Below are 26,930 nucleotides of genomic sequence, written 5' to 3' on the forward strand. Positions count from 1 at the left end.
ATTATAAGTTCAAGAAAATCTGGAAAGGTATATGAAAAATATCTTTTACCCACATCTTTGAGCGTGAATAAATTTCTTCGGTAAGAATGCGAAAGAAACATTTGATACGAAACTAAAAATTCTCGTTCTGATTGTTTCTTGGATGCAAACAAGAGAGGTGAATTGATGCTGACGCAACCTCAATGTCATAGTCCCACCAACCTTTTCATTCTCTCAACTAATTGTGTTTTATATACTTCTTGTATGAAAGATTAAAAAAAAAAGACCAGAAACAAGCACTTCTGTCCACCTATTTTAAAACTGACGAGTCACGAGAGCGATAGCAAAGTTATAATTGAAAACAAGAAGAGCTGACTAGATCATTTGCTTTGTGAGGTCTGCCGTCCTCATAAGAAAATGTACAATACTTGACATTAGTTAAAGATGAGGGTCGTTAGAAGATCAAGAGAAACAATGGCTGTTTATAACTTTGTTAGTCTTTCGTTAACTATCCGTCTACAAGCCTGATGAAATTTTCTTAGTCAAGTCGTTTGTTTTGTCTATAATAATAACATGGTTAATCCAAGGAACATAAATTCATAATTTTGGTTTGTGATATTTTACTATCCTAGTGTAGCTGTCAACTAATTTTATGTTATAGGCTATGAGGTAAAACTCGAACCACTTAAAAATCTTAGATCAGATCTTAGGAAAATACTGTTTTAATAATTTAAAAATGTTATAACCTTAATATGGCACAAAATTTATGTTCAGTATTGTTGCAGGTTTTTGTAAATTGTTCTTGTATAATGCTAAAGATAGAAACAAATGATTTATTATTTTATCTAGAAATCAAAAATAGTTTCTAAGTACAGATATGTTTTTCAGAAATATTACCGAGAAACTTCGTAATATTTAGAATAATATCAAAAGCTATATAAAATTATATTATAGTTAAAGTGACCAAAAAAGTTAAAATGAGTTTTCATAATCTTGTTACTTTCATGTACAAAGCATTTATTTTTATACCCAACAACCTCTCTGTGGATAAAATGTAAACATTCATCATTTTGTTTTTGTTAACACCATTGACCAGAAATTTGTGTCCACAAATTTTAATTTTTTTTTGTATTTCGATAAGTTTGGTTGTAATGAAGCACAAAGCCACAATTGGCTATCTGTGCTTTGCACACCGCAGGATGGAAACCTGGTTTCTAGCGTTGTAGTCTACAGACATACTGCTATGGCACTGGGAGTGGTTTCATTAGGGAGTTTTTGAATATTAACACCGATACTAATTTATCGTCACTGATTTTGCCAATCTTCCTTTGTTTGGTTCCGTTTGAGCTTTGTAAAGGATGAAAGATGCAGCTATCTCTTCTTTTTATAGTTATTTTTATGTCGAAAACAAGATTACAAGTACATTCAGTAAAACAGCATACTTTTACCTCTGTCAACATTATAGAAATATTTCTTGATTTTTCATGTTATTAGCACGATATATCTTAATAGCTTGTAAACAGGTTGATGCACTATTGATAACTGGTGGAAAAAAATTGCAAGGTTTCACAGAAATATTTAGTTGGAAATTATCAAATTATTGGAACTACGTTTGAAAGCCATTAGACTATGGAGAGAGGAAATAAAATATTTGAAATAATTATAGAAAGATGCAGATTATATGCATACAAGAGTCCCAAAAAATGGGTAATTGCAATTAAACGTCAGCTAGTCTAATACAGTATTACACGAACTATACAAGAAAAGCAAATAAGGTATGCAATACATTAGTATTTTGTATTTACCTTAAACAGAGTTGTACAATATTTTTATATTTATGCAACCATAAGTTTATTAGGGTATGATCATAAAATACTGTTCCAAACGTACTGTATTACCCCCCATAATTGTTTAAGTTATTTGTAAGTACAGACTACCGTTTGGGCCTTCTCAGTTTCCATTTAAGTCTGTGAAGCCTTAATAGAATTCATATTAGGATTTTATGCAGGCTTAGCCATAGTTGAAATCATTCTATTAATAATTTTATTTAGCTCCAGGTATCATTTCACCACATTTGATGCATGTTTTGTATTACTGCCTTGCTGAAGGATGAATCAATGCCCAATAGGTATTTTCAAAAGTGAAAATTGTGATGTATATGAATCCAGTTGCACTGGTGAGGGAGCTTCCAATTTGTTTAGATTTCCAAACCTAATGGTTGAGATGTAGCTTACGCTTTTACTGGTCGCTCAACATTATTCGCTATAAATATAGTGCTACGACTACAATACTGTCCTCCTCTTTGTCATTGAAACAAGTTTTGCTCATTATTGTCAACAATTTAAACTTGATCCCTTTACCCTTTTCCTGTTTTGTTTAGTCAATTTATTTAAAGTCTGGTGTCCATTTCAACCTTTCGGTTTGGTTATATTTCTTAAACAGTTTGAGCAGCTAAACATCCATTAAAGCCATTTGGTGTTAATGTGCCTTAGTGTTCTGGAAGTAACATTTGTATCTATGCTTATAATTAATTCATCGACAAGAGTCCTACCGGGTTATCGAGTATCGCGTAAAGAACATACCTCGAGCTACTTAGCACCACTCTTGGGTTTTATATATCGATCGGTTTTATTATCAATAGTACCAGTTTCCCGTGGTTCTTTCATTGTTTCCATACAGTTCTTTCAAAAACATGAAATTTAGCCTCAAATAGTTATCGAGTAACTTTCACTTACAAGAAAAAAAATAAATTTTATTTATGCGCGTATTTCTTATAAAATTTCTGTTCGAAAGCCTTAAGTGTATTCAACACAATATTGCTGGAGATAATGTGACTGTCTCTGCTTAAAATGCATTATTCTGGTGAGCACTAAATTGTTGGTTTGATGACAGCCAATCACAGTGCAAACTATGAAACATGTGACTGTACTGTGATAAAGATAATTTTTGTAACTTATATCAATCTTATCCACTTTTTTATAAACTTGTATTCAGTATTGATATAATGGTTATGAATAAACACAATGAAGAAAACAGCTGAAAATAACCTATTATGAGATAAATACTATTATTTAGAAATTAAAGAATTGGGAATTAATCTATACTGTTTAAGAAATATATATATATGCATGTGTTTAGCTTGTGATATTGCTAAGTCAGAAAGATAATGGACAAGTAGAAGGAAACAAATAAAAACGAATAATAGAAAGAATGTTTACTTACTACTTTTTTGTTAAGTTTAATCCTTCTAACTCGTATAACTCTAAACATAACAAACTGTAAGCTCTACATTCTTGAAAAGTAAAATCTTTTTAATGAGCATCATAAAGTGGTAAACATGTCTAATCTTCTAGCTTGAAGTGCAATTTTTTAAACCAAACCATAAAATCATGTGTATGTAAATGTTTGTATGTATTCCAAGTGTTAATTTGTGGTTTGATAAAGTTAAGAAACAGAATCAAAAGATAATATGTAAGTAAACAATTTGTGAAGATATATGTTGAAATTCATTTATAGATAAGATCATTTTTAATGTGCAAGTCTAATATTTCATTCCGTACATACTTTTTCAGGACGTACTTTATTCTAGCCTCTAAATTAGTACGGCCTGGTCAGCTTTATCAATTGGCCGTCACCATCTACAAGGCCACAGTGCCCATCACGGTTCAAGCTTGTATTCAGCGGGATGGCGTGGAATTAGTCTCCACAACTAAAGAATACACAGCTAACGTTCCCGATTCTTTGCTGCTAAAGGTAAACATGTTTCATATTTCAAAAACAAATGTTTTTTTACAGGTTTCATCCATAAAATGCCATCCCTACAGTGCTAACGGTGTTTATCATTTGAGATGTGTTGTTTTTAGTACAATATGTGTTGTTTATATGTAGGTTTGATAACGTTTACATTGTTGATTTTTAGAAGTAGATACTCAGTATATACGCGTTTGTTAGCAGTCATTTGATTTTAGGGAACTTCAAGCATGATATTATTATTCATCATACATTTTTATTAATATAAAGACCTGATATTTACATGTAGATGTTTACTACGAAAATATCAAAAATTTAGCCATTTCTATAAAATTAATCGTTGTTTTAAGGTTTAAGATTTGTTGTTTTTAAAGTAGTGTTCCGTGTATACTGCTATAGAAGTTTAGTCTGTATAATTGTAGATCTATTGAAGGTGAAGAAGAAAAAAACGCGTGTGTTAGTTCAACGTTCACAACCATTTGCAGTTATATAAACCTGATGTTAAAATCAGAAGTCCGTGTTCATACGTATAAAAGTTTAGTTTATGACATTGTAACCTTTCCTTGGTAAATGGAATAGAAAAAGTAGTGGGACGTTTCTGGTGTGTTTTTTTAAGAATCGAAACATTTAGATGAATAAAATACACTCGTTTGAACAAAATAAGCTGTTTACAAAATGGAAACGTATTATCAGCTTTGTGTAAATGTCGATCATATAGACACACATATATATGTATACGTATTTTTGTTAAAGTCACTTGCCTATATAAACCTGAATATTTTCTTCAGGTACCTCCTACTAGTTTACCTGGGGTGTACAAACTGCGCGTGGAAGGAAACATGAATGGAGTTCTGGGAGGAACTGCATTTGTTAATGAAACTTTATTAGAATTTTCTCAGCGGTCCATGACTATCTTCGTCCAAACTGATAGCCCCATCTACCGGCAGAAACAGACAGGTAAGTATATAGAGTATACATTTTTCAACATAAAATACTTCAGATGTATAAATAACTGGTATTTGATATACATACCTACATACCTCATTAGGTAATGTAGTCGTAGACTAAATACCTCTTTATATGAATATAAAGTAGTTATATAGACTAAACCTCGTTGCACAGATATAGGGCATTTACTATATATTATCTCTTTATATGACCAGTAAGAGTTCTTACTCTTCGAATACAGGTGATTTACCAACAGTACTTTATTACAATAATAACAGCTATTTACTAAACAGTACTTTACTAGATCAATAATGGCAATTTACTATTACAGTATCTTACAACAAAAAAATAACGAATATTTACTAAATACCAATGAATGTTTACTAAACAATACTTTACTGCAACAATAATGGCTATTTACTAAACAGTACTTTACTACAATAATAATGGATATTTACTATTACAGTACCTTACTACAAAAATAATGAATATTTAATCTTACAGTACCTTACTATAACAATAATGACTATTTGCTAAACAGTACTTTATTAGAACGATAATGAGCTGTTACTATACAGTGTTTTATTACAAAAATAATGGGCAGTTACTATACAATACTTTACTACAACAATAATGACTATATACTATACAGTACTTTACTACAACAATAATGGCTATACTCTACAGTATCTCACTATATTAATACGATGCATTTACTATAGAGTATTTATTACGTTATACACAGTTACAAATCAGAAAAGAGAATGTCAATAATTAAAAATAAATAATCAAAAAGATATCAACATTTTAGTTAACAAACCAATTGAGTAAACATCAATTGTTGACAACTCCCAGCTAATGTACGAGTTACCTTATTCAACATTTTAATTATATGTAAAAGATTGGTGCATATTAATAAAACATGCTAAATTACTAGGCACAAATAAATTTGTGTAATGTGAAACTGAAATCGTATACTCAAAATTGCCGACATGTTTCGACTGACCCATTAAGTCACCATTAGTTCAAACACGTTGACAAATTTAAAGTTTTCTAAATGTGTTTTTAATAAGATTTTAAATACATTACATGGCCAAAAGTATGCGGACACCCCTTCTAATTAATGGGTTCCGCTATTTCAGCCACACCCATTGCTGAAAGGTGCATAAAATCAAGTATTCAGTCATGCAATCTCCATAGACAAACATTGACAGTAGAATGAGCCATACTGAAGAGCTCAGTGACTTTCAATGTGTCACTGTCATAGGATGCTATCTTTCCAACAAGTTAGTTTGTCAAATTTTTGCCCTGCTAGCCGCGAAGCTGTAGGCCACACAAGCTCATAAAACGTGACGGACGAGTGCTGAAGCGCGTAACGCGTAAAAATCATGTGTTCACAGTTGCAACACTCACTACCGAGTTCCAAACTGCCTCTGGAAGCAATGTCATTCAAGAACTGTTCGTCGGAACCAAACCCTTGTATGTAATTGTAAAAAATAAAAATAAATAAACTTCCATAGAAACTGCAAAACAAAAATGTGAAACAGAAAATTTGTATGAATCTCTGTATGGAGCAAACAAACATCACCAAATTTGGTAAAGATTCATCAAAAGTGGCTAAGTAGTGATATAAAAAATGCCAATAAAAACCGCAAAACGCAAAATTGAAACCCATGGACATAATAAATCTCCATACCAATTTTGATGAAGATCTATCCACACCCTGTAACATACAACAGACAGTACTATTATATATGTAAAAACGGCTAGTTTGGGTTGAGAAAATATTTTACGTAAAGGAGTGAACAACTTTTCGACCTTCTTCGGCCATCGTCAGGTTTACAAAGAAAGAAAGAGGTAACTGACCGGAAGCTGACCAAAATCTTAAGGCCAATGAACATAAAGAAAAAATATGCATTTTGGCCATGTAATGTATTTAAAATCTTATTAAAAACACATTTAGAAAACTTTAAATTTGTCAACGTGTTTGAACTAATGGTGACTTAATGGGTCAGTCGAAACATGTCGGCAATTTTGAGTATACGATTTCAGTTTCACATTACATAAATTTATTTGTGCCTAGTAATTTAGCATGTTTTATTAATATGCACCAAGCTTTTACATATAATTAAAATGTTGAATAAGGTAACTCGTACATTAGCTGGGAGTTGTAAACAATTGATGTACTCAATTGGTTTGTTAACTAACCAATGTATTGGTTTTATTGACCTTAAAATTTTGGCCAGCAGTGTATTTGTATGTGTTTGTGTTACAGAAGGCAAGAAAAACTGTGTTTAACTGTTATTTATACGTTTCTTAGTTTACTTTAGAACAATTCCAATCACAACCGACCTTAAAGCGTTTTCTGATGCCGTGGACGTTTATATGCTGGACCCAAGGGGAACAATTATGAAGAAATGGCTTTCTCGGCAGACTAACTTGGGTATGTCTGCACTAAATTATAACAACCCAGTACAAAGTTCAGTGTTTGTTGTTGTTTATTCTTATATATTTATTCCGAAAAATTTTAATAACTAAATATGACTTTAAAGATTTTGTTTTATTGTTTTAAGCGTATGTGAAATAACACATTTCTTAAGGTGATATCCTGAAACACTCAACAATTTTATGAGCATTGATCAAAGGTTATACATATTTACTAATGAACTGCTGTATGTATTGTATCCAGGGGCTGTGAGTTTAGAATATGAACTATCCGAACAACTTGTTTTCGGAACCTGGACTATTCGCGTTGTAGCTCAGGTATGTTTAAGAGCATGAAACGCGAAATTACTCTAACAGATTAAATATTTAATTTATATGTTATAATGGTATAAAAAGCATTTCATTTTAAATTAAGTTTTAACTATGTCAGAATTGAATTACTTTTCATTATAGTTCAGTCTGTCAGTACTAAATTACTTTTCATGATAGTTCAGTCATTCAGTATTGAAATACTTTTCGTGATAGTTCAGTCACTCAGTACTGAATTACTTTTCATGACAGTTCAATCTGTCAGTACTGAATTACTTTTCATGATAGTTCAGTCAGTCAGTACTGAATTACTTTTCATGATAGTTCAATCAGTCAGTACTAACTTACTTTTCATGATAGTTCAGTCAGTCAGTACTGAATTACTTTTCATGACAGTTCAATCTGTCACATACAAAAGTTTTGTCGCCATAAGATTCATTAACGATATTAAAATTTGGCGACGAATTTAAAGTAATTATAAAAATAAACATAGTGGTGCAAGAGTTTCGATTTTGAGACGTTATTTGAATGGTGTGTGTATAATTTAATAAATGTTTAGCTGTCAGTCTTTACTAATATTTGCATGTTGTATGTATAATTAGTTTAATAAATGTTTAGCTGTCAGTCTTTACTAATATTTACATGGTGTGTGTATAATTAGTTTACTAAATGTTTAGCTGTCAGTCTTTACTACTATTTGAATGGTGTGTTTATAATTAGTTTAATAAATATTTAGCTGTCAGTCTTTACTAATATTTTAACAATGTTTATTATTAGTTGATAACTTCTTCTATAACTGGAAACCAACCAATTAAATAGGTTTGTTTTTTTATCAGCGTGAATGAATGTTTTTCTTCTACTTAATTCGCAAAGGCGTAATTTTGTTAAGCAACTTGAATGGTAATATTAAATAAAGGCTTCGTAAATATAACACTCACTTTGAACTCTCGATTGAAAGAAGGAAAACAATTTCAAACTCTAGAACGATTTCTCTAAGAGATTTTCAAACGTATCGTTTTACCAACTATACTGTAGTTAACACTACAAATACTACTTCTCTAAACTCTATTTTATCATCGATTTCCTTTCATTTTTAGGGACAAGTAGAGGAAAAGACTTTTCTGGTGGAAGAATATTGTAAGTTAAATAAAAGATTTTTCTTTCAGTACGTAGTTGTCGACTTAAAAGATAAACGAGTTGGTTTCTTATAATTGTACAACTTACGATGTTTATATTTCATTTAACAGAATGTTTCAAAATATTCACCAGTTTTATATTTGAAGTTTAATCTCATGCTTTTCCGCAAATTATGCAGGCGTTACCGTATAAATAAAACTCATGATATCGTGCAACAGAGCTGTCTTATATACGTGTATTCTGTGTAACGTATCTGAGTAATAGCATATGCATATGATATTATACATATATCACATAAGATTATTGGTTGTTTTTTTTCAACATTATGTTTGTTTGTTGTTAAACTGTAAGTTACACGATTGGCTATCTGAGCTGTGTCTCCCAAAGATATTTAAACCCAGTTTTTAGCATCATAATTCTTCAGATTAAACACTCACTTGCTGAGAGGCTCAGTTTTGTGTGATTTTATTGTTTTAAACACAAATCTTTACAAAGAGCTATGTATATAATCTGCCTACCACTAGTATCAAAACCTGAATTTTAGCGTGATAAGCCTGTAGACATATCGCTAAGCCGCCCAAAAGCTGGGTTTGTGCTGCTTATTCATAATATTTCATTATATAGTTAATTTTGCTCTAATAGCTTTATTTTGAAAAGTTTAGTGCTGTTGATGTTATTAGTGCTTGTGCTATTCTGTTTGCTGATTTGCAAAATTTAAAAGATTTTTCACGTTCTGGTTTGATTCTCTGAGTTTTCATAACTTCTGTTAACGATTTGAATATACTGTTCCTAATTTTTCTGTAACCTTCGCCAACGCTTTTACTTTTCTAGTTTCTGGACTTTGAATCTTCTGTTAGCGCTTTTACTATTTTGTCACGGTATGTGATTTTATAATAACTTTTGTAGAGCTGTTAATATTCTGTTTTTTATTTAACATAACTCCGTTTGCACTTTTATTGTCTTTGTGTTTCTAGATGTTTAATTTCTGATTGTCTGCAGCATCCATTAACTCATTTCAAAATGAGTTTTTTATTTTTTATAACATCTACATTTGTTTTATATATTATGGTTTCTGTAACTCTAATTGTATATTTGATTATTCACATTTTGATTGTGTTTAACTTCTGTTAGCACTTTTACTATTTTGGTCTCTTATTTTCGGTAGCTTCTGTTAGTGCTTTTACTGTTTTAACATTCTATTTTTCATAACTTCACTTAAGGCTTTTGTTGTTTCAGTTTCTTATTTTTAAACATTTTTCTTGAGGCTTCTGCAATAATTTTTTTCTAAATAACATCAGTAGCTCTCTTCCCCTCCCAGTAGCACAGTGACATGTCTGTGTACTTACAACGCTAGAAAAACTAAGTTTCGATACCTTTGGTAGGCAGAACACAGATAGCCCATTGTATAGCTTTGTGCTTAACTGCAAACAACCAAAAAATTCTATTATTTTGTGATCTAATTTTTCTTAATGTCAAGTAGTTTTTAAATCTGTTCTTTTGCTCCTGTTTTGCTTTTTCTGTTGTGATTAAATGCTGTGAGGAGTTTTCTTGTATTTTATTGCCAAAAATAATAATAAAAAAACAATCCAAAATTGTTTGGTTCCAAACTACACTATATGGCCAAAAGTATATGGATACCCCTTCCAATTAGTGGGTTCCGTTATTTCAGCCACACCCATTATTAACAGGTGCAGAAAATAGACAAACATTGGCAGTAGAATGGGTCATACTGAAAAGCTCAGTGACTTCCAACATGGCACTGTCATAGGATACCATCCTTCTAACAAGTCAGTTTGTCAAATTTCTGCCCTTCTAGAGCTGCCCCGGTCAACTGTGAGTTCTCTTATTGTGAAGTGGAAACGCCTAGGAGCAACAACGGATTAGCTGTGAGGCTGTAGGCCACACGAGCTCACCGAACTGGACCGACGAGTGCTGAAGCGAGTAACGCGTAAAAATCGTCTGATCACAGTTGTAGGACTCACTACCGAGTTCCAAACTGCCTCTGGAAGCAATGCCAGCACAAAAACTGTTCGTTGGAAGCTTCATAAAATGGGTTTTCATGGCCGAGCAACTGCACACAAGCCTTAGATCACCATGCGCAATGCCAAGTGTCGGCTAGAGTGGTGTAAAATACACTGCCATGGAACTCTGGAGCAGTGGAAATGGGTTCTCTGGAGAAATAAATCACGTTTCACTATCTGGCAATCTGCTGACAAGTCTTTATTTGGCGGAATCCAGGAAAACGCTACCTGCCTGAATGCATAGTGCTAAATGTATAGTTATGTGTAGGAGGAATAATGGTCACGGAGTGTTTCTCATAGTTTGGGCTAGGATCTTCAGTTCCAGTGAAGGGAAATATTAATGCTACAGCATACAACGACATTCCAGAGACGTGTGTGCTTCCAACTTTGTGGCAACAGTTTGAGAAAGGCCCTTTTTTGTTTCAGCATGACAATGCCTCAGTGCACAAAGCAAGGTCCATAAAGACACGATTTACTGAGGTTGAAGTGGAAGAACTTGACTGGTCTGCACAAATCTCTGACCCCAACCTCATCGAATACCTTTAGGATAAATTGGAACGCCGACTGTGAGCCAAGCCTTCTTGCCTCACGTCAGTGCTCGACCTCACTGATGCTCTTGTGGGTGAATGGGAGCGAATCCCCGCAGCCATGTTCCAAAATCTACTGAAAAGCCTTTCCATAAGAGTGGAGGCTGTTATAGCAGCAAAGGGGGTACCAACTCCATATTAGTGCCAATGGTTTTGAAATGTTTGTTTATTTTTGAATTTCGCGCAAAGCTACACTAGGGCTATCTGCGCTAGCCGTCCCTAATTATGTAGTGTAAGACTAGAGGGAAAGCAGATAGTCATCACCACCCACCGCCAACTCTTGGACTGCTCTTTTACCAACGAATAGTGGGATTGACCGTCACATTATAACGCCACCACGGCTGAGAGGGCGAGCATATTTGATGTGACAGGAATTCGAACTCGCGACCCTCAGATTACGAGTCTAGTGCCTTAACCACCTGGTCATGCCGGGCCCTGTAATAAGGATATCAAAATGAAGCTATTCATTTCGGAAATACAAACGCATTCAAATATACCTAACAACAAAAAATAATTGTATAAAAAATAAAATACAGATAGGCTTTAAATAAGAATCTACAAAAATATTTTATGAGAACTATGAGCAAAAAATATTCCACATTAAAAATCAGTGATAAGCCCAATCTATCATTTGATATTGTTCAAACCTTAATTCACTAAATGCACTATTCGGTGATACGTATTTGTTAAATCGAAATTTTACTCTCAATGTTGTATTCGTAGAGTGAAACGAATCCATCAAATGAAGAGAGTTTAAAATTGTAATTCCGGGTCTCCTTCCAGCACTTATTAATATGAATCTGGCAATCCAGTGCCGATGAGGCTTTTCGCCGAATATCAGTGCTCCCAAAGCAAGCTAATCTTATTATGTAATTTATTAATTTTCTCCCTAAAAATCTGGTTTGTAAATTAAATAAATGAGAATAATATTAATTATAATTTACTCACATAATCTCTAGTTGACACCATGACAGTCGTTTCTTCATGAAAGTTAATGAAATAAATGGTATCTAGACCACTAATATTTTTGTTGTATCATAGTCACTTTGGGAGCCCTGATATTAGGGCAAAAGCCTCTTTGGCATTGGATATGCCGGATGTATATAGTAAACATATCGTATGTGGTACGCATATTCGTTTTCTTTCACTCGTGAGTTCTCAGAATTGTTACTGTACGTATATTCTTGAAGTCACTCTTTATTATTTTCTCACGTCTAAAACTCAATAGAAATTAAAAAAGATTATTTGTTACAGATGATAAAGTGATTTAGTATTGACATATAACACTAATTTTAACATTTATAACAATGAGTTCATTTGATGTTGTATCACAGTTTTTAACTTTTTTTGTTTAACAGATCAGTCCCAGTATGAAGTTAGTGTAACTATGCCAGCGTTTTTCATGGATACCAACGATTATATTCATGGTCATGTCATTGCAAAGTAAGTGTTTCATTTCATCCGAAACAACTTCAACGTTATCCAAACAAGTTATATAAGTGTTTTTTTTTCTTTTTTTTACTTTCAGAGTAAAACAGTGTAACTGAATCAAAAATATAATTAAATAAACTCCAGTAGGAGGCGTTACGTTCCAAAACCATTTAATTTCTGTGTCATCTAACAGTTTCTAGCCTACATATTCTAAGATGTATTCAGTTTCAATGCCTTACAATTTTTCAACGAAATTCCTTGTACTTTTCTGTGTTCCAATCATGAACTTCTAACAAACAGGCAATAAATAAATAAACTTTGCTACGGGGCACAGTTTATTGAAACATACTCAGCAGAATGATCAAGTAATCACCATTGTTTTCTACAAATGTTTCCAATCCTGAGAGATCTTCACACACGGAACTGCTCGATATCCAATGTGCAGGTGACAGCAAATGCTATCCTTCAAGAGCAACACGATCAACCAGAAAATTCAAGTAAACCTAAAACCGAGACACAGCACGAGTACTGGCCATATGGATAGCTATAGGACATATCTTCTTAGTATTCGATTTCCAGTCGCATTTCGCAATGTCTCAACAGATTGTGTGGTGTGGAGTGAAGCGTCAACTTGCATGAACATCATTTTATCTGGAACAACTCCTTTCCCAAGGTTCAGGAATAACATGATTTTCTACCGTGGAATTTTGTACTAGTTTATTAACTATTACATATGAAACTACTTACTGGTGGCGCCCTCAAAGAGCAACGGACCAGTGACAAAACTGTTTGTAACTTTGATCCACATTCTAACTTTCTCATAACACACTGACTTTAGAATACGGCTTTGTTCCTCCTCAAATAACAGGGCAGGGCTTCGAATATTAACCTGAGTTTGGAGAGACAACTGGTCCCACCAATCTATAAAACTCTATCAAGCCATGTGCCATCAGCGGTTGTTCTAGATAAAACTCGAGTGCAACGGTTAGTCCTTAATGTTCATCTTCTGATTCCAATGCCCGAATTCTGTTTATCTTGTTTAGGTGCATAATCATCACTTTACACACGATCTTTCTGACTGTTGTTTATGGAATTCTGCAAACATTGTTTCTGGAATATCCGTTCATCCAAATTTCCGCGAGACAACTTCAAGTGGTCTTAGAAGACGACCACTCCGTTGAAATCAATATCAATTAAGACTGCAGGGCCTTGCAGGGGTCCCAGTTTCCGTCGATGCAATTTCAAATCTGCATTGGCGATTTTATCATGATTTATAAATGCAAGTCTAACACGTAGATGCCCTCTATTCGGAGCCAGCTAATAATGAAAGAAATGAATGAACAAGAAAAAAAAGCTGATTCTGCCACGTCTGCATTGCGCATGGTCCTATATGTAAGTAACTCTAAAATGTATGTATAAATTGTGGCAAATCGTTTTTTACTGTCAAATATTTTTGCATCACCTGTTTGGTAAACAACAGCCTACCAGTGCGTACGCTGGGAATTATTAGACTTAGAACAGACCAACTAACTTTATAGTTGTCTTACGTATTTAATAATTTTACTTAGCTCAAACAACATCTTATACGATAAATACGCTAAATGGCCAGTTTCAGAGATCCGACAGATTCAGACATAGTTATTTTTAACCAAATCGTAAGATGACTACCACTTTTATAAGACAGAACGTGTTCAAAAGCATATCGATGACTTGAACCTCGGACTTAGTGCTGTTCTTTCTTGATTTAAAAAATAACTAACGTAGGAGTGATATGAGAAGCAATGGAGAACAAATTATCGTTTTTATGAATCATTTTTTGTTTTCTATGTTATCCACTAAACATTTTGCTGATAGACGAATTATTTTTTAACTTATTTGTGTGTGAACATGTTCTGAGTTCAGAATCTTTAGACTCGTAGTATAAGAAAACTATGTGCGTTCATTTTCTTTAAGTTGTGTTTCTTCAAAGACTGAATCTGAATAGTCCACGATAAAGTTCATAAACATGTTTTAAGGTCATATGTTTACATAAATTAAACCAGGGCTGACTTTGAACTACACGATTTTTCTAATTAACACTTATAATTAGTTGTGTTTTTTAGTTTCAGTGATTGTTCTAATAAATTTTTTTCAATATGTCATTATATATATATAATGGCTAACATAATAAACCTCAGTTTTCGCACATTAAAAATGTAAATCGCCACCGTTTGTTGGCGGTGTTTGATCGTTTTTGAGAAAAACAGCAAAACGAAATCGCTTATATATTTATATACAAACATATGTACATTGTCTCTATCTATAGATATAACTAATTTGACTTCTCTAGCTACACAGGAGGATCACCAGTGTTCGGAAACTTGACCTTAACGGCAAAAGTGGAGCCGTTAGAAAAAGATACTAATAATTTTCAAAATCTGCTTCATCCATCACAGCTTCAACAAGTCTTCCATACCGTACGTTTTATTTTTTACCTGATATAAAATCTGTATATTTATCAGTCGTGTTGAATAAAAATACAACCAAAAGTTAGTAAATTTTCTACAATATGATTGTTGCATTATGCAATTTATTTTTAGTTAATATACATTACGTTCAGTCGTAATTAAGTTTGCCTACGTAGTTTAAGTGTAAAGGTAAATGCTAATTTTATTTTGTCTTTTATTAAAACTATTAAATGTTGTGACTCTGGAGTAGAACTATATTCGAACCCGCACTGTTAGATTAAGACGATCATAGGGTCTAGACATCTTCTGTTTGTAGGTCTTACGAGCCGTATAAGTTAAACCAAACGTTAAATAAATTATAATATACAAATTATAAATTCTTGTTTGAAAGTTAAGTTTTTATATGAGTATAGTGTATATTTGCTGTTTATGTGTGTTAATACACTGTAGTTAAATTTCGGCTGTATATTTATGTGAATGTGTAAACAAACTAATTCGTATATATATACAAAAATATAACTTTGTATAACTTAGAGATGTAATAAAGTTTTTACAGTAAAATGTGTATTTCATGTTTTTATGTTTATTAATATTTTGGCCCTCTGGCATTAACTTTTAAGAAAAAATTTCATTGACCCATAGTTTTCGTAGGCTCAAGGCACTGCGCCTATTGTGCCTAATAAATAATTCGGCCCTACAAACCTGGCTAGCCAGTTTCAAATTTCCCTACAAATTGTGAATTGTAGGGTAATATTGACTGGACGTCTTCCTTCTGGTCAGTTGCTCAGAATTTGGAACACTGTCACATATTCATAGCATTTTCCCCATAAATACAAAATAGACATCGTTACAATGGTTCTTTAACTAATATTATAACTTCCACAAATGTTTACAAAATTTAGGCTGATTCAGATTCACAGTACGAATTAATGATGTGTCTAATGTTGTAAGTTAAACTTGTAAGTATTCTATTAACGATGTAAGTAACACAAACTTTTTCTCTCTTTTTTTCTTTCTTTCTTCAGTTTAAAGGTTCCACTTTCTATCGGTTCAACATGAGAGAAGTGAACCAACTTCTTTCTAAGTTAGAGACACCGAAAGTTTTAGTGACGGCTTGTGTTGGCGAACCTCTGTTAGACAGAGTTGAATGTGGATTTGCCGAAACCGTCGTCTTTAACTCCAGTATCAAATTAAAGTTTCTTGGCTCCTATCCTCAGGTCTTCAAGCCAGCTATGCCTTTCAAGGCTTATGTAAGATTTATGCAGATATGGTTTTAGAATGGTTGTGGTCACTATTAGAGAATGTAAACTGATGGAGTTGTGAAACATTTTAAACTATCTATCTGTTATAAGTACTATATTTTGAATAGTCTTTCAATAGTTATTTGAAGTTTGTTTTAATACTAACAGAAATGTTTTTAATAACTGTTTTAAATAGCTTGCTGTATCCTACCGTGATGGGTCAGAACTGCCACCATGGCGCTTGTCTAGTCAAAAACTAAATATTATGTCTACTTTGACCATCAATAATGGAGGTTCTCAGAAACTAGACATCAAGCACGAACTCGTGTCGTCCGTGCGTCCTGGAGTATGGGAGTTGGAAGTGGACCTACGAACAGAATTACGTGGAAAAACACTGTTAAACAGTATTAAGTCTCTTAGACTAGAGGCATGTCTTGATCCAGTTGATAAAATTATATTGAAATATGTAGTTAAAAACTGAAGAAACTGTATGAAACAGGTTTTAAATCTATTATGTTATTAGACAGATAAGTGAGAACCAACGCCAAATAGGTCTTATTAGCTATATCAAAAGTCTCCCAAATGTTAAGTTTCCTGCTATGAATTATGTTATGTAAAATGTCTTTAACAAAGCTTTGTTATAATGAAATGATTCTGGCATTATTTAGAAACCACACTTTAGCTAAGTTTCCTCTTGGATCAAAAATGTTTCATTCAATTCGGTTTCGAAAATAAATGTTTATTTTAGTTAACACATTAAATATTACATAAACGAGTTTTAATGATAAACAGCATAATAAACTCAATAAAGTAGATTGAAATAAACATCGAATTATTCAGTGTTTTCTATATCACTCTCTTCTTTACATCTTTTAAAACACAGGATTTAAAACAAAAAAATATATGTGTAAAGTATATTTGAACAGAGCTGACACAGTACAAGAGGTAAAGACATTAATATTCGAATAATGGTCGAATTGTTGGGTAAGTAAAGGTTTAGGTATTTAAGAATGGACCAAATCAATGAAACTTTAATAACGACTACTAAGCGATGAACTTTAACAATATAAACAAAAATTATCTCTAGACGTACTTATTTTTTAGTGTTAACTCTTTTATTTGTCATTGCAGGCTTCTTACAAAGATGAAACAGGTGAAATGGCAAAGGCCAATCTTCTCGTTTATGGTTCGTACTGCCCGACTGATCGCCACCTTCAGGTGGTAACCAGCACTAAACATCCAAAGGTGAGAACTTAATATATTAATTTGTGTATTATTAAATTACTGACATTTTTTTTGGCTCTTTAAATAATTTAATTGCGGAATAGAATGCATTATTGGATATCCTTTAGTATCTCTTTATCTAAATAACTTTTTATTTGTAAAATTTATATTATTGTGTCTCATAAACATTTTTTACGGACTGTTTAGCAAATAGTTATTACTGTTTTCTAAAGTTTCGGCGTTATTTAAAACAAAGAAAGTTTATTACGCTTCGTATTGATACGTTCCCATGATCTAGTTCATAGTTTCAAATACTCTAATTATGTTCAGACAACCTAAAACAATTGTAATAAAACGTATGGTGTGCGATTATAATCAAGTTTACTGATTTACAACGCTACAATCAGCGGTTCGAATCCCTTCGATGGACTCAGCAGTTATCCCAATGCAGTTTTGCTATAAGAAAACACACACATATGATTGTAATATTTTTTGCAACTTCCATGTTATTTAAACTAAAAAGTTTAATTATTATGGTATGAAGTAATATTTGTTAATTTTTGTGTCTTATTTTACCAAACAGGTTGGTGAATTTATAATTCTCCACGTTAGGGCAGATTACTTTGTAGGAAACTTTTCGTACGTGGTGAGTTCTTGTATAAATTTTACACAGTATTTGAAGACATTGTTATTGCAATACATGTGTTATTTTTTGATAAAGTACAAGACCTTAAAAATATTCGAATTGTTATTTTTTGTGTAGATTGCGTGCTATGTTATCTATTGAAACATAAGTATATCTACAAACACAGATGTATTTCAACAGGAGAAAAGAAATCTTAATTTACACATTGTAAATTTGGATGTGCGATATTTGTGTTATTTAAAGCTGTTTTACTAAGCGCTTTCGTTTTTTTGAGGGTTTTTTCCATTCTCACATTTCCTTAACCCCTGTACATACAGGTTATTTCCAAGGGAACTATCCTGTTAGCTGGGCAGGAAGAAATGACTTCCAGTATTAAAACTTTTGCAGTGGCTCTGTCTCCGGAAATGGCGCCTACTGCTACCATTGTTATTTACCATGTTGCCCGAAGAGGCGTGGTTGTTGCTGATAGCTTGACGTACCCAGTAGACGGATTTTCCAGGAACAATGTAAGATTTATGTCTTAATGGCGACAAATTTATACATTCTTATCTCGTCATGTAGTTAATGAAATTTATCTACTTGAGAAATCTAGTTGACGTTAAGACTTAGAATTTTAACTTTTATATATTTTTCCGACACGTTTTCATCCGAAAAAGGATTTTAAGAGTTGTATTTCCACAGCATAAACCCTCAAATGTATAGAATGAAATTCACAGTTCACCACTTTTCATGGTTTAAAACTCTTATATATACTTTGCTTTATATAAACAAATATTCATATACGTACATTCATATACAACTAAACACAGCATCATGTTGATCAAAACGTCCTTTTTAGACCATTTGCCCCCCCAGTGGCTCAGCGGCATGTATACGGACTTACAACGCTAAAAACTGGGTTTCGATACCCGTGATGGGCAGAGCACAGATAGCCCATTGTGTAGCTTTGTGCTTAATTCAAGACAACAACAACATCAGACCATTTTGTGCATTAACATCTTCAGTACTTAATTATTATTTCAATAATTTATGTTTTGCTGAAACATGTTTGTTGTTTGTAAGTAAATCAGCTTGTTCACACATGAAATGTGTCATGAATCAGCTTGTTCACACATGAAATGTGTCATGAATCAGCTTGTTCACACATGAAATGTGTCATGAATCAGCTTGTTCACACATGAAATGTGCCATGTTTAAGCTCATTTTTCACTCTTTGTGTTTAACACCAAATAATGTATACAGAGAGAAAATTTGATGTAGGATGTATATTTTGTAAAAATAGTTTGTTTGTTTTGAATTTCGCGTAAAGCTAAACGAGGGTCACTTGTGCTAGCCGTCCCTAATTTAGCAGTGTAAGACTAGAAGGAAGGCAGCTAGTCATCAACCCATCCACCGTCAACTCTTGGGCTACTCTTTTACCATCGAATAGTGGGATTGACCGTAACTTTATAACGCCCCCACGGCTGAAAGGGTGAGCATGTTTGGCGCGACGGGGATGCGAACTCGTGACCCTCAGATTACGTGTCGCACGCCTTAACACGCTTGGTTGTGCCGGGCCTACTCAGATTATGAGTCGAGTTTTAACCAACTGGCTATGCCGGGCCTGTAAAAATAGAAATATTTCGGAACTATTGCATTGTTTAAGGCTAATGAAAAGGCTAATATAAATTTGTTCTGAGTCTAAGTGGGAAAACTAGATAGCAATAAACACTTGAATGAAAACTTTCATGGATGGCATTGAAAGTTTTTGAACTAATAAAAGGGAATTCTTTTCGGTTTACATTTTCTGTCTTGTTTCTTTTATGGGTTAACAGATCGACTTTTTTTTATCAAATTACGTTTTTAAAGTTCTTGTTTGGATACCGAAAAATTTGATACCCACTCCCCAAAATTCGGTCTCATTAACTTAAGAGCCAACTAGATGTTAAAAACAATCACACAAAGTTACTATAGTAACAATAGTAAACGTATACAAATGACATATACTACTGTACAATATTGGCTACGAAAGCATTTCAATTAAATTTTAAAAAAATGCAGCATTTTAATATAATTTTCACTAATTTATTGCGTATAAGTTGCAAGCACAATCGTCACACTATGGTACATATAACATGTTACACTCTTATAATTACATCAACAGCAGACAACAGTAACAGAATCATGTCTTATACTTGTATTTAACACACTCGTAACAGATATTTATGATAGAATACATTGTTAAGAGAATCTTCGTTAATTATGGAATGTTATTGATAAAAAATTATTGTTATTTAGTTCACTGTGAGCTTGACGAAAACCAATACGACTAGTGAGTCTGTGGAAGTAACTGTTAGTGGTCATCCTGGAACTTACGTGGGCATGGCAGCAGTTGACCAAATACTGTACAAGATGCAGACCGACGGTGAGCTCAACCATGGCGATGTAAGTGTAACTGCCAGTTCATTTTGACCATAAGTTGCATCCAAGCAGACCTTCCTCTCACCCTGACTAAAAATGTAGCAACCAACTCATTCTAACCACAGATGTTATCTATACAGAGCTCAGGCTGCAAGTATAGCAACTAACGCGCTGTAACTATACGGTTTCTCTGAGCAGACCCGCAGACTAAAAGTGTAGCAGCCAACTCACGGTAACCATATATTTTATAGCCCCCTCCAGATTACTAACACTGTCCATTGTCTTACAAAAAATGTTTGTAGTTTATTGGAATATTCAAACCCACCCATTTCTGCTTCTTTTTATTGATACAATTCAGTCACGTGGTCTAATTAAACTTTATGTGAGCTGAATTTAGTTGAAATTATAGATGTTTGTTATATGGCCATCAGTTTATTGAACATTTCATCTGATTAATCCATTTTGCTTGTAATAAGATCTCGCGAGTTCCAGTAGCAAGTTATGTTGAAATTTGAGTGTCCCTTACGCTTCACTAATGAGATAAAATAGCTCTGTTGAACACAGTGTTAAAGTTAAAACACAGAAAACATATCGGTAAAAAGACTGACATTTTGTTTTAAAGCTTATGTTTTTGAATGTGTTAGCATATTATTAGATCACTTTATAAACAAAACTGTCTTTCTAAATAATTTGACTCATTATTGACGTTTCTTTTTTTCTTCTTATAGGTCAAGAGTTCGCGTGTGGAAGTTAAACTGATATGTTTTTCTGATTAGTTTGTTTATTTGTTATGAATTTTGCACAAAGCTACACGATGGATATCTGGGCTAGCTGTTCCTAATTTAGCAGTGTAAGACCAGAGGGAAGGCAGCTAGCTAGTCATTATCTCCCACCGCCAGTTCTCGGACTACTCTTTTACCAACGAATAGTGGGATTGATCTTAACGTTATAACGCTCCCGCGGCTGAAATGGTGAGCATGTTTAGTGAGTAGGAGATTCGAACGTACGACCCGCAGACTGCGAGTTGATGGCTCTAACCAAGGGGCCATACCGAACTTTTCTGATCGGTGTTTACATTTCGTTGTCAGTATAACAGTGCACTTAGACCTTTCAAACAGGAGATGCGTACTGAGTTAAAGAGTAAATGGAAATATTGTAATTTTGTTGATTACAAATGAAGCAAGAAATTGGAATATTAAACCAAATCTGACTACTGGTGTTAAAAAAAACCAAAAAACTTTAGCTTTGAACAAAATTGGAATATTAAACCAAATCTGACTACTGATGTAAAAAAAAAACCAAAAAACTTTAGCTTTGAACAAAATTGGAATATTAAACCAAATCTGACTACTGGTGTTAAAAAAAACCAAAAAACTTTAGCTTTGAACAAAATTACCACATTGTGCCAAGGGATGTTTATTTATTTTACTCTCGCTATTATGAGAAAAAAAAACATTGATATTTATATACTTATGAATTATAGTTCTGCTCGAACCACCATATAAATCTTTAACATTCTGATTTCATTCCTGGAACTACATTCCACAATAAGTCAATATTTACAAAATTATATGCTCCCCTGTGACACAGTAGTATTTCTGTGGATTTACAGCGCCGAAAACTGGGTTTCGATTGCTTTGGGCAGAGCACGGATAGCCCATTGTGTAGTTTTGTGCCTAACTAAAACAGCATATATGTAGGTGTAGGGATTGCACGTTGCAAAAAGCTGTAATGCACGTTTATTTTATATTTTCTAATTTTTAGCCTTATATTACAAATGTATGCACCGCATTCAATTTTAAATAATAACTTCCAGTGACACAGTGTTATGTTTGCGGACTTAGAACGCTAGGAACCGAGTTTCGATACCCGTGGTGGATAGATCACAGGTAGCCTGTTGTGTAGCTATGTGTTTAATTACAACCAACCAACTTAAATAACATAAGAAGAATCTAGTTTATTATACATAAAACTTTCTTTTTTAAATACGAATACATTATTTCCCGTATTAATTGAATCTCAAAACGTACATTTTTAGTTGCGGTTTGAAGTTGTACAATTCATGCCTTTCTATTTTTTACGTATCATTAATATATTATTCTTCCCTAATCAGTTTTTGTTATAGTGTCAGAAAAACTTTAATTACTAATTAAAATTAGCACAACTAGCACCTTGCGTAGCTTTGTGATTAACTATGAGCAAAAAAACTTAAACATTCTTCTGAGATTTATGAATTATAGTCCTGGTTGAATTTACCTGAAAATATTTTTATTTCCTCTGCCTGTTTTCCCTACTGTACAGCCCCCTAGTGGCACAGCGGTATGACTGCAGACTTACAGAAACTGAATTTTGATACCTGTAGTGGTCAGAGCACAGACTGAACACTGTGTAGCTTTATGCTTATTAAGGAACAAACTAACAAACTCATTACTGTACAAAAGATAACAGTGTCTTCCACTTCTGAACGTCTAGTTATTTTTTCAGCCGCCTCAAGTTTAAAGTTCATCAAATTACATTATTAGATCGAAATCACATTTATTGAAATTTTTGTCACTAATAATAATAGATTTTGAATATATGCATACAACAATCTATGACAAATTGCATATCTTTTACTTCAGGATGTACAGAACCGTCTTCTGTTTTGTATGTGAATGTTGTTTAAGTTTTACTTTACTCAGTAAACCGATATTTACATAAGATATTTTAAGACTATGTAGCACTAATTCTACTCATTTGTTCACACAAAGGCCCAGCATGGCCAGGTGGTTAAGGCACTCGACTCGTAACCCGATGGTCACGGGTTCGAATCCCAGTCACACTAAACATGCTCGCCCTTTTAGCCGTGGGTCCGTGGTAAAGGAGTAGCCCAAGAGTTAACGGTGGATAGTCATGACTAGCTGCCTTCCCTCTAGTCTTACACCGAAAAATTAGTGACGGCTAGCGCAGATAGCCTTCGTGTAGCTTAACGCGAAATTAAAAAAAACAATCCTATTCACACAAAGGATTCAACTGACAATCTGTTTAAAATAACCAAATTTTTCTTTCATTAACAAAATTAGGAACTGACGAGAGAAACAATTTTTAAATCCACTCTTGAAAACAATAATGGACAAATGGGTAAAGAATTAAAACATATAAAAAATCCTTTTAGTTTCGATGGAGTCGACTTATCATTCAGATCGGATATTTTGCATGTTTTATTGATCTTTTAATAACATGTGAACTATTATGTTGGTATAGAATTACTGTTTTATATGAATTTACACAAAGTACCATTCTTTAAATTTAAAAGTCCAGTCTATATTTAATTTACGTTGTAACTGAGTCGATCGGTTTGAAGAAAGTCCACTCCACGTCCACAACTGATAAGGGGTTGAAAGCGAGACTTGGTCTCTGGTAGCGGTAGTCTGTGTGTTATGTGTATGGTGGTTGAGTTTTTCTTTCTCGCTGAAATTCGTAGTTTTAACGATAAGAGAAAAAATACATAAGTTGCTTTTGTCTTTATCTTGCGTGAAGTTAAGTACAAAGCTGCACAATGTACTATTTGTGCTCTGCAGACCACGAGAATCGAAACCTGGTTTCTAGTGTTGTAAGTCCGCAGACATGTCCCGTGCCACTGTTTTCATTCTACTGAGAATTTCAACTTTGACACCTTACGGAAAAAAATAATTACAAAGATTAAAATATGCTAAATAATTTGAAAATAATGTTTTAAAATGATTACGGGTATTTTGAATAGGCGTGGAAGCATGCCCGAAATTTACTCCCAAACTTAGTAATTACTTTTTGTCATTTGGGTATTCCGGTGCGATAGCTGTAAGTCTTTGGACTTGCAACACTAAAATCAGAGATTCGATTCCCTTTAGTGCAGATAGTCCAATGTGACTTTGTTATAAGAAAAACACACACGTATTCCATCATTTTGTTACAGAATCGTTTTTGTCATCGGTGTTAGTTGCAGAATTAAAACAATTTACGTATTAAAACCCAATGTTCTATATCACCCATATTCATTAAAGAACTTAGATAATTTACACATAAAGATCATCCCCTATACTACCCCCTATTATATGCAGAATTTGGACAATTTAAATGTGCATAAGTTTGTTTTGAATTTCGCGTAAAGTTACACGAAGGCTATCTGCGCTAGCCGTTCCTAACTTAGCAATGTAAGACTAGAGGGAAGGCAGCTAGTCATCACCACCCACTGACAATTCTTGAGCTACTCTTTTACCAACGAATAGTGGGATTGACTGTCACATTATAACGCCCCCGTGGCTGAAAGGCGAGCATATTTGATGTGACGGGGATTCGAACCCGCGACCCTCGGATTACAAGTCGAGTGCCTTAACCACCTGGCCAAGATGGGCCAAAATCTGCATACAAATCAGTGATATGAATCTGATATTAATACTCAAAACAACAATGAAATTAAAATATCCCTGTGTTACACCCAACATGCAGTCAAAGCATTTCTTCACCAGTGCTATTTTCACAGCTTAGTTTATAGTTAATAGGTTACATATTACCACAGTTTGTTTATTTTAACATTTTAAAAATAAACTGTTATTGTCAAGTGAATTGAATGTGTAGGACGCTATTAAAAACGATCCTCCAATTTATTGTATTTTAAAACAGATTACAGTTACCAATTCTACATATTAAAGCTCAAACTGCAATGTTCAGCCCAAACTTCTACAGCGTACTGGCAGACTTGAGGGGGTTATAGTTAAGGTAACAGTTCAAACTTTTGCAAGCATAACAGTGATATAATACGAGTAACGCCTCGCTATTCCACACAGGTCAATTTTCTGTAAGTTTAAATTTTCATCTTTCTGGTTGTTTTTATTTCTAATGAACATGTATCACACAAATATAGATTATTAATAGAAACTGAATTCACTGTATTAACACGACTTTAGACCCTCACCAAGTCTTTTACATACAAATTATGTCGCCAAGACTGTCTATCTTTACAATAGCCTAGCTGCATAATTTCAACTGCCCCGTCGAAATGTTGTCATGTCTGAAGCACGCACCTTTTCCCTACTTTTTTCCACAAGCCATCTATTGTATGAGGTCAATTGTTTCTTAAGACCCGTTTTATCAGTCTGATCGCATAGAAATCCATGGGTGACTGGCTTGATCGATATGTATTCTAAGGAAATTAATGAACAGCAGAAATATCTATCTCATTTTCCAGCTGCATGAGGTTAGTGACGGTTGAATAGATATGTCATGGAAGCAAGTTGTGTACAAATTATTTGTGTCACTTTTTCAGCCGGAAATCATTTTTATTACGTTTCATACTGTTGCCTAGGGCACATTCACACATGGTTTTTGTCACTAACCATTGTCTCTGTAGATTCTTACCTTTCCAAGCCACTGCATTTTGCTTACCACGGCTGAGATATTATTTGTTGTGTGTCTCTTTCTGGGTGGATCTGGTGTCCCAGACTGCTCCATATTCCTTTATTTTTCATTACCATTAAGTATAACGGATATACTCGTCTTGAAAGTTTTAACTCTTCTATACGAACGCATCTTTATGATATGAGTATCTGAACGTTGTTCATCGAAAAGGATTATTATTTACCCCTGACCAAAGGAATAAGTTTTTGAGGGAATCATTCTATAAAAAGTCAAACAGTGTTAGAGTTTAGTTTTTGTAGATTACATTCTACTGAAACCTTATATTGGATGTGGCTGTCATTCGACTTGCTGATTTTAATATTCAAAATTGTTTTAATATTACTTCTTTTTTGCCCCCCGCTAGTACAGCGGTATGTCTTCGGATTTACAACGCTCAAATCAGGGGTTCGATTCCCCTCGGTGAGCTCAGCAGATAATCTGATGTGGCTTTGCTACAAGAAAACACAAAACACATTACTTCTTCAACCATTGCGTAAGTCAATCTTATAAGCTCTGCTTCGAACTTCTGCAATGTGATAATTTTAGCCAATAAATTACTGAAATGATTTAGAATATAGGTTATCGTTCAAGTGAGTGTAGGTTGTTGTACATATTTTCACATGTGAAAGTTAATAATTTCGTAGTTTTTAGTTTATAATTCCGTAGGTTAGGTTTCATACTTTTTAGATAGTGATTCGTATAATTTAATATGTTCTAACGTTGTGACACACACTAAAGTTCATGACAAATCTGTGTTTTAAGGTGCTATACAAAATGACAACATTTGATGAATCTGCAAACGGAACTCTTATGCACGTCCTTCACTCTAGACAGGGAGAACCTGATGAGATTATTCAATTTCCAGCTTCAACTTACGGTATTGACACCAATAGGATTATTGAGGTAAAATAACAAAAAAAACAAACTTTTCTAATAATATTTTAAACGTT

General features: G+C 33.5%; 1 protein-coding gene across 5 annotated transcripts in view; it reads left to right on the plus strand.

Moving 5' to 3' along the window:
- LOC143256809 (CD109 antigen-like) overlaps window positions 1–26,930 on the plus strand; it is a 144,343-nt gene that overhangs the window by 76,940 nt on the left and 40,473 nt on the right. For all 5 annotated transcript variants that reach the window (XR_013031502.1, XM_076514522.1, XM_076514520.1 and 2 more), the window contains 14 exons: window positions 3,552–3,732; window positions 4,518–4,686; window positions 6,998–7,120; window positions 7,367–7,440; window positions 8,529–8,568; window positions 12,535–12,619; window positions 14,937–15,063; window positions 16,080–16,304; window positions 16,492–16,722; window positions 17,427–17,540; window positions 18,103–18,165; window positions 18,483–18,671; window positions 20,443–20,589; window positions 26,743–26,883. Coding sequence is in view for 4 of the 5 variants with exons in the window: in XM_076514522.1 (XP_076370637.1) it covers window positions 3,552–3,732; window positions 4,518–4,686; window positions 6,998–7,120; window positions 7,367–7,440; window positions 8,529–8,568; window positions 12,535–12,619; window positions 14,937–15,063; window positions 16,080–16,304; window positions 16,492–16,722; window positions 17,427–17,540; window positions 18,103–18,165; window positions 18,483–18,671; window positions 20,443–20,589; window positions 26,743–26,883 (1,909 nt within the window). In the remaining variant the exon portion in view is untranslated. The remainder of the gene's footprint in view (window positions 1–3,551; window positions 3,733–4,517; window positions 4,687–6,997; window positions 7,121–7,366; window positions 7,441–8,528; window positions 8,569–12,534; window positions 12,620–14,936; window positions 15,064–16,079; window positions 16,305–16,491; window positions 16,723–17,426; window positions 17,541–18,102; window positions 18,166–18,482; window positions 18,672–20,442; window positions 20,590–26,742; window positions 26,884–26,930) is intronic.

The sequence above is a fragment of the Tachypleus tridentatus genome, chromosome 7, assembly GCF_004210375.1.
Source record: "Tachypleus tridentatus isolate NWPU-2018 chromosome 7, ASM421037v1, whole genome shotgun sequence".
Taxonomy (NCBI): domain Eukaryota; kingdom Metazoa; phylum Arthropoda; class Merostomata; order Xiphosura; family Limulidae; genus Tachypleus; species Tachypleus tridentatus.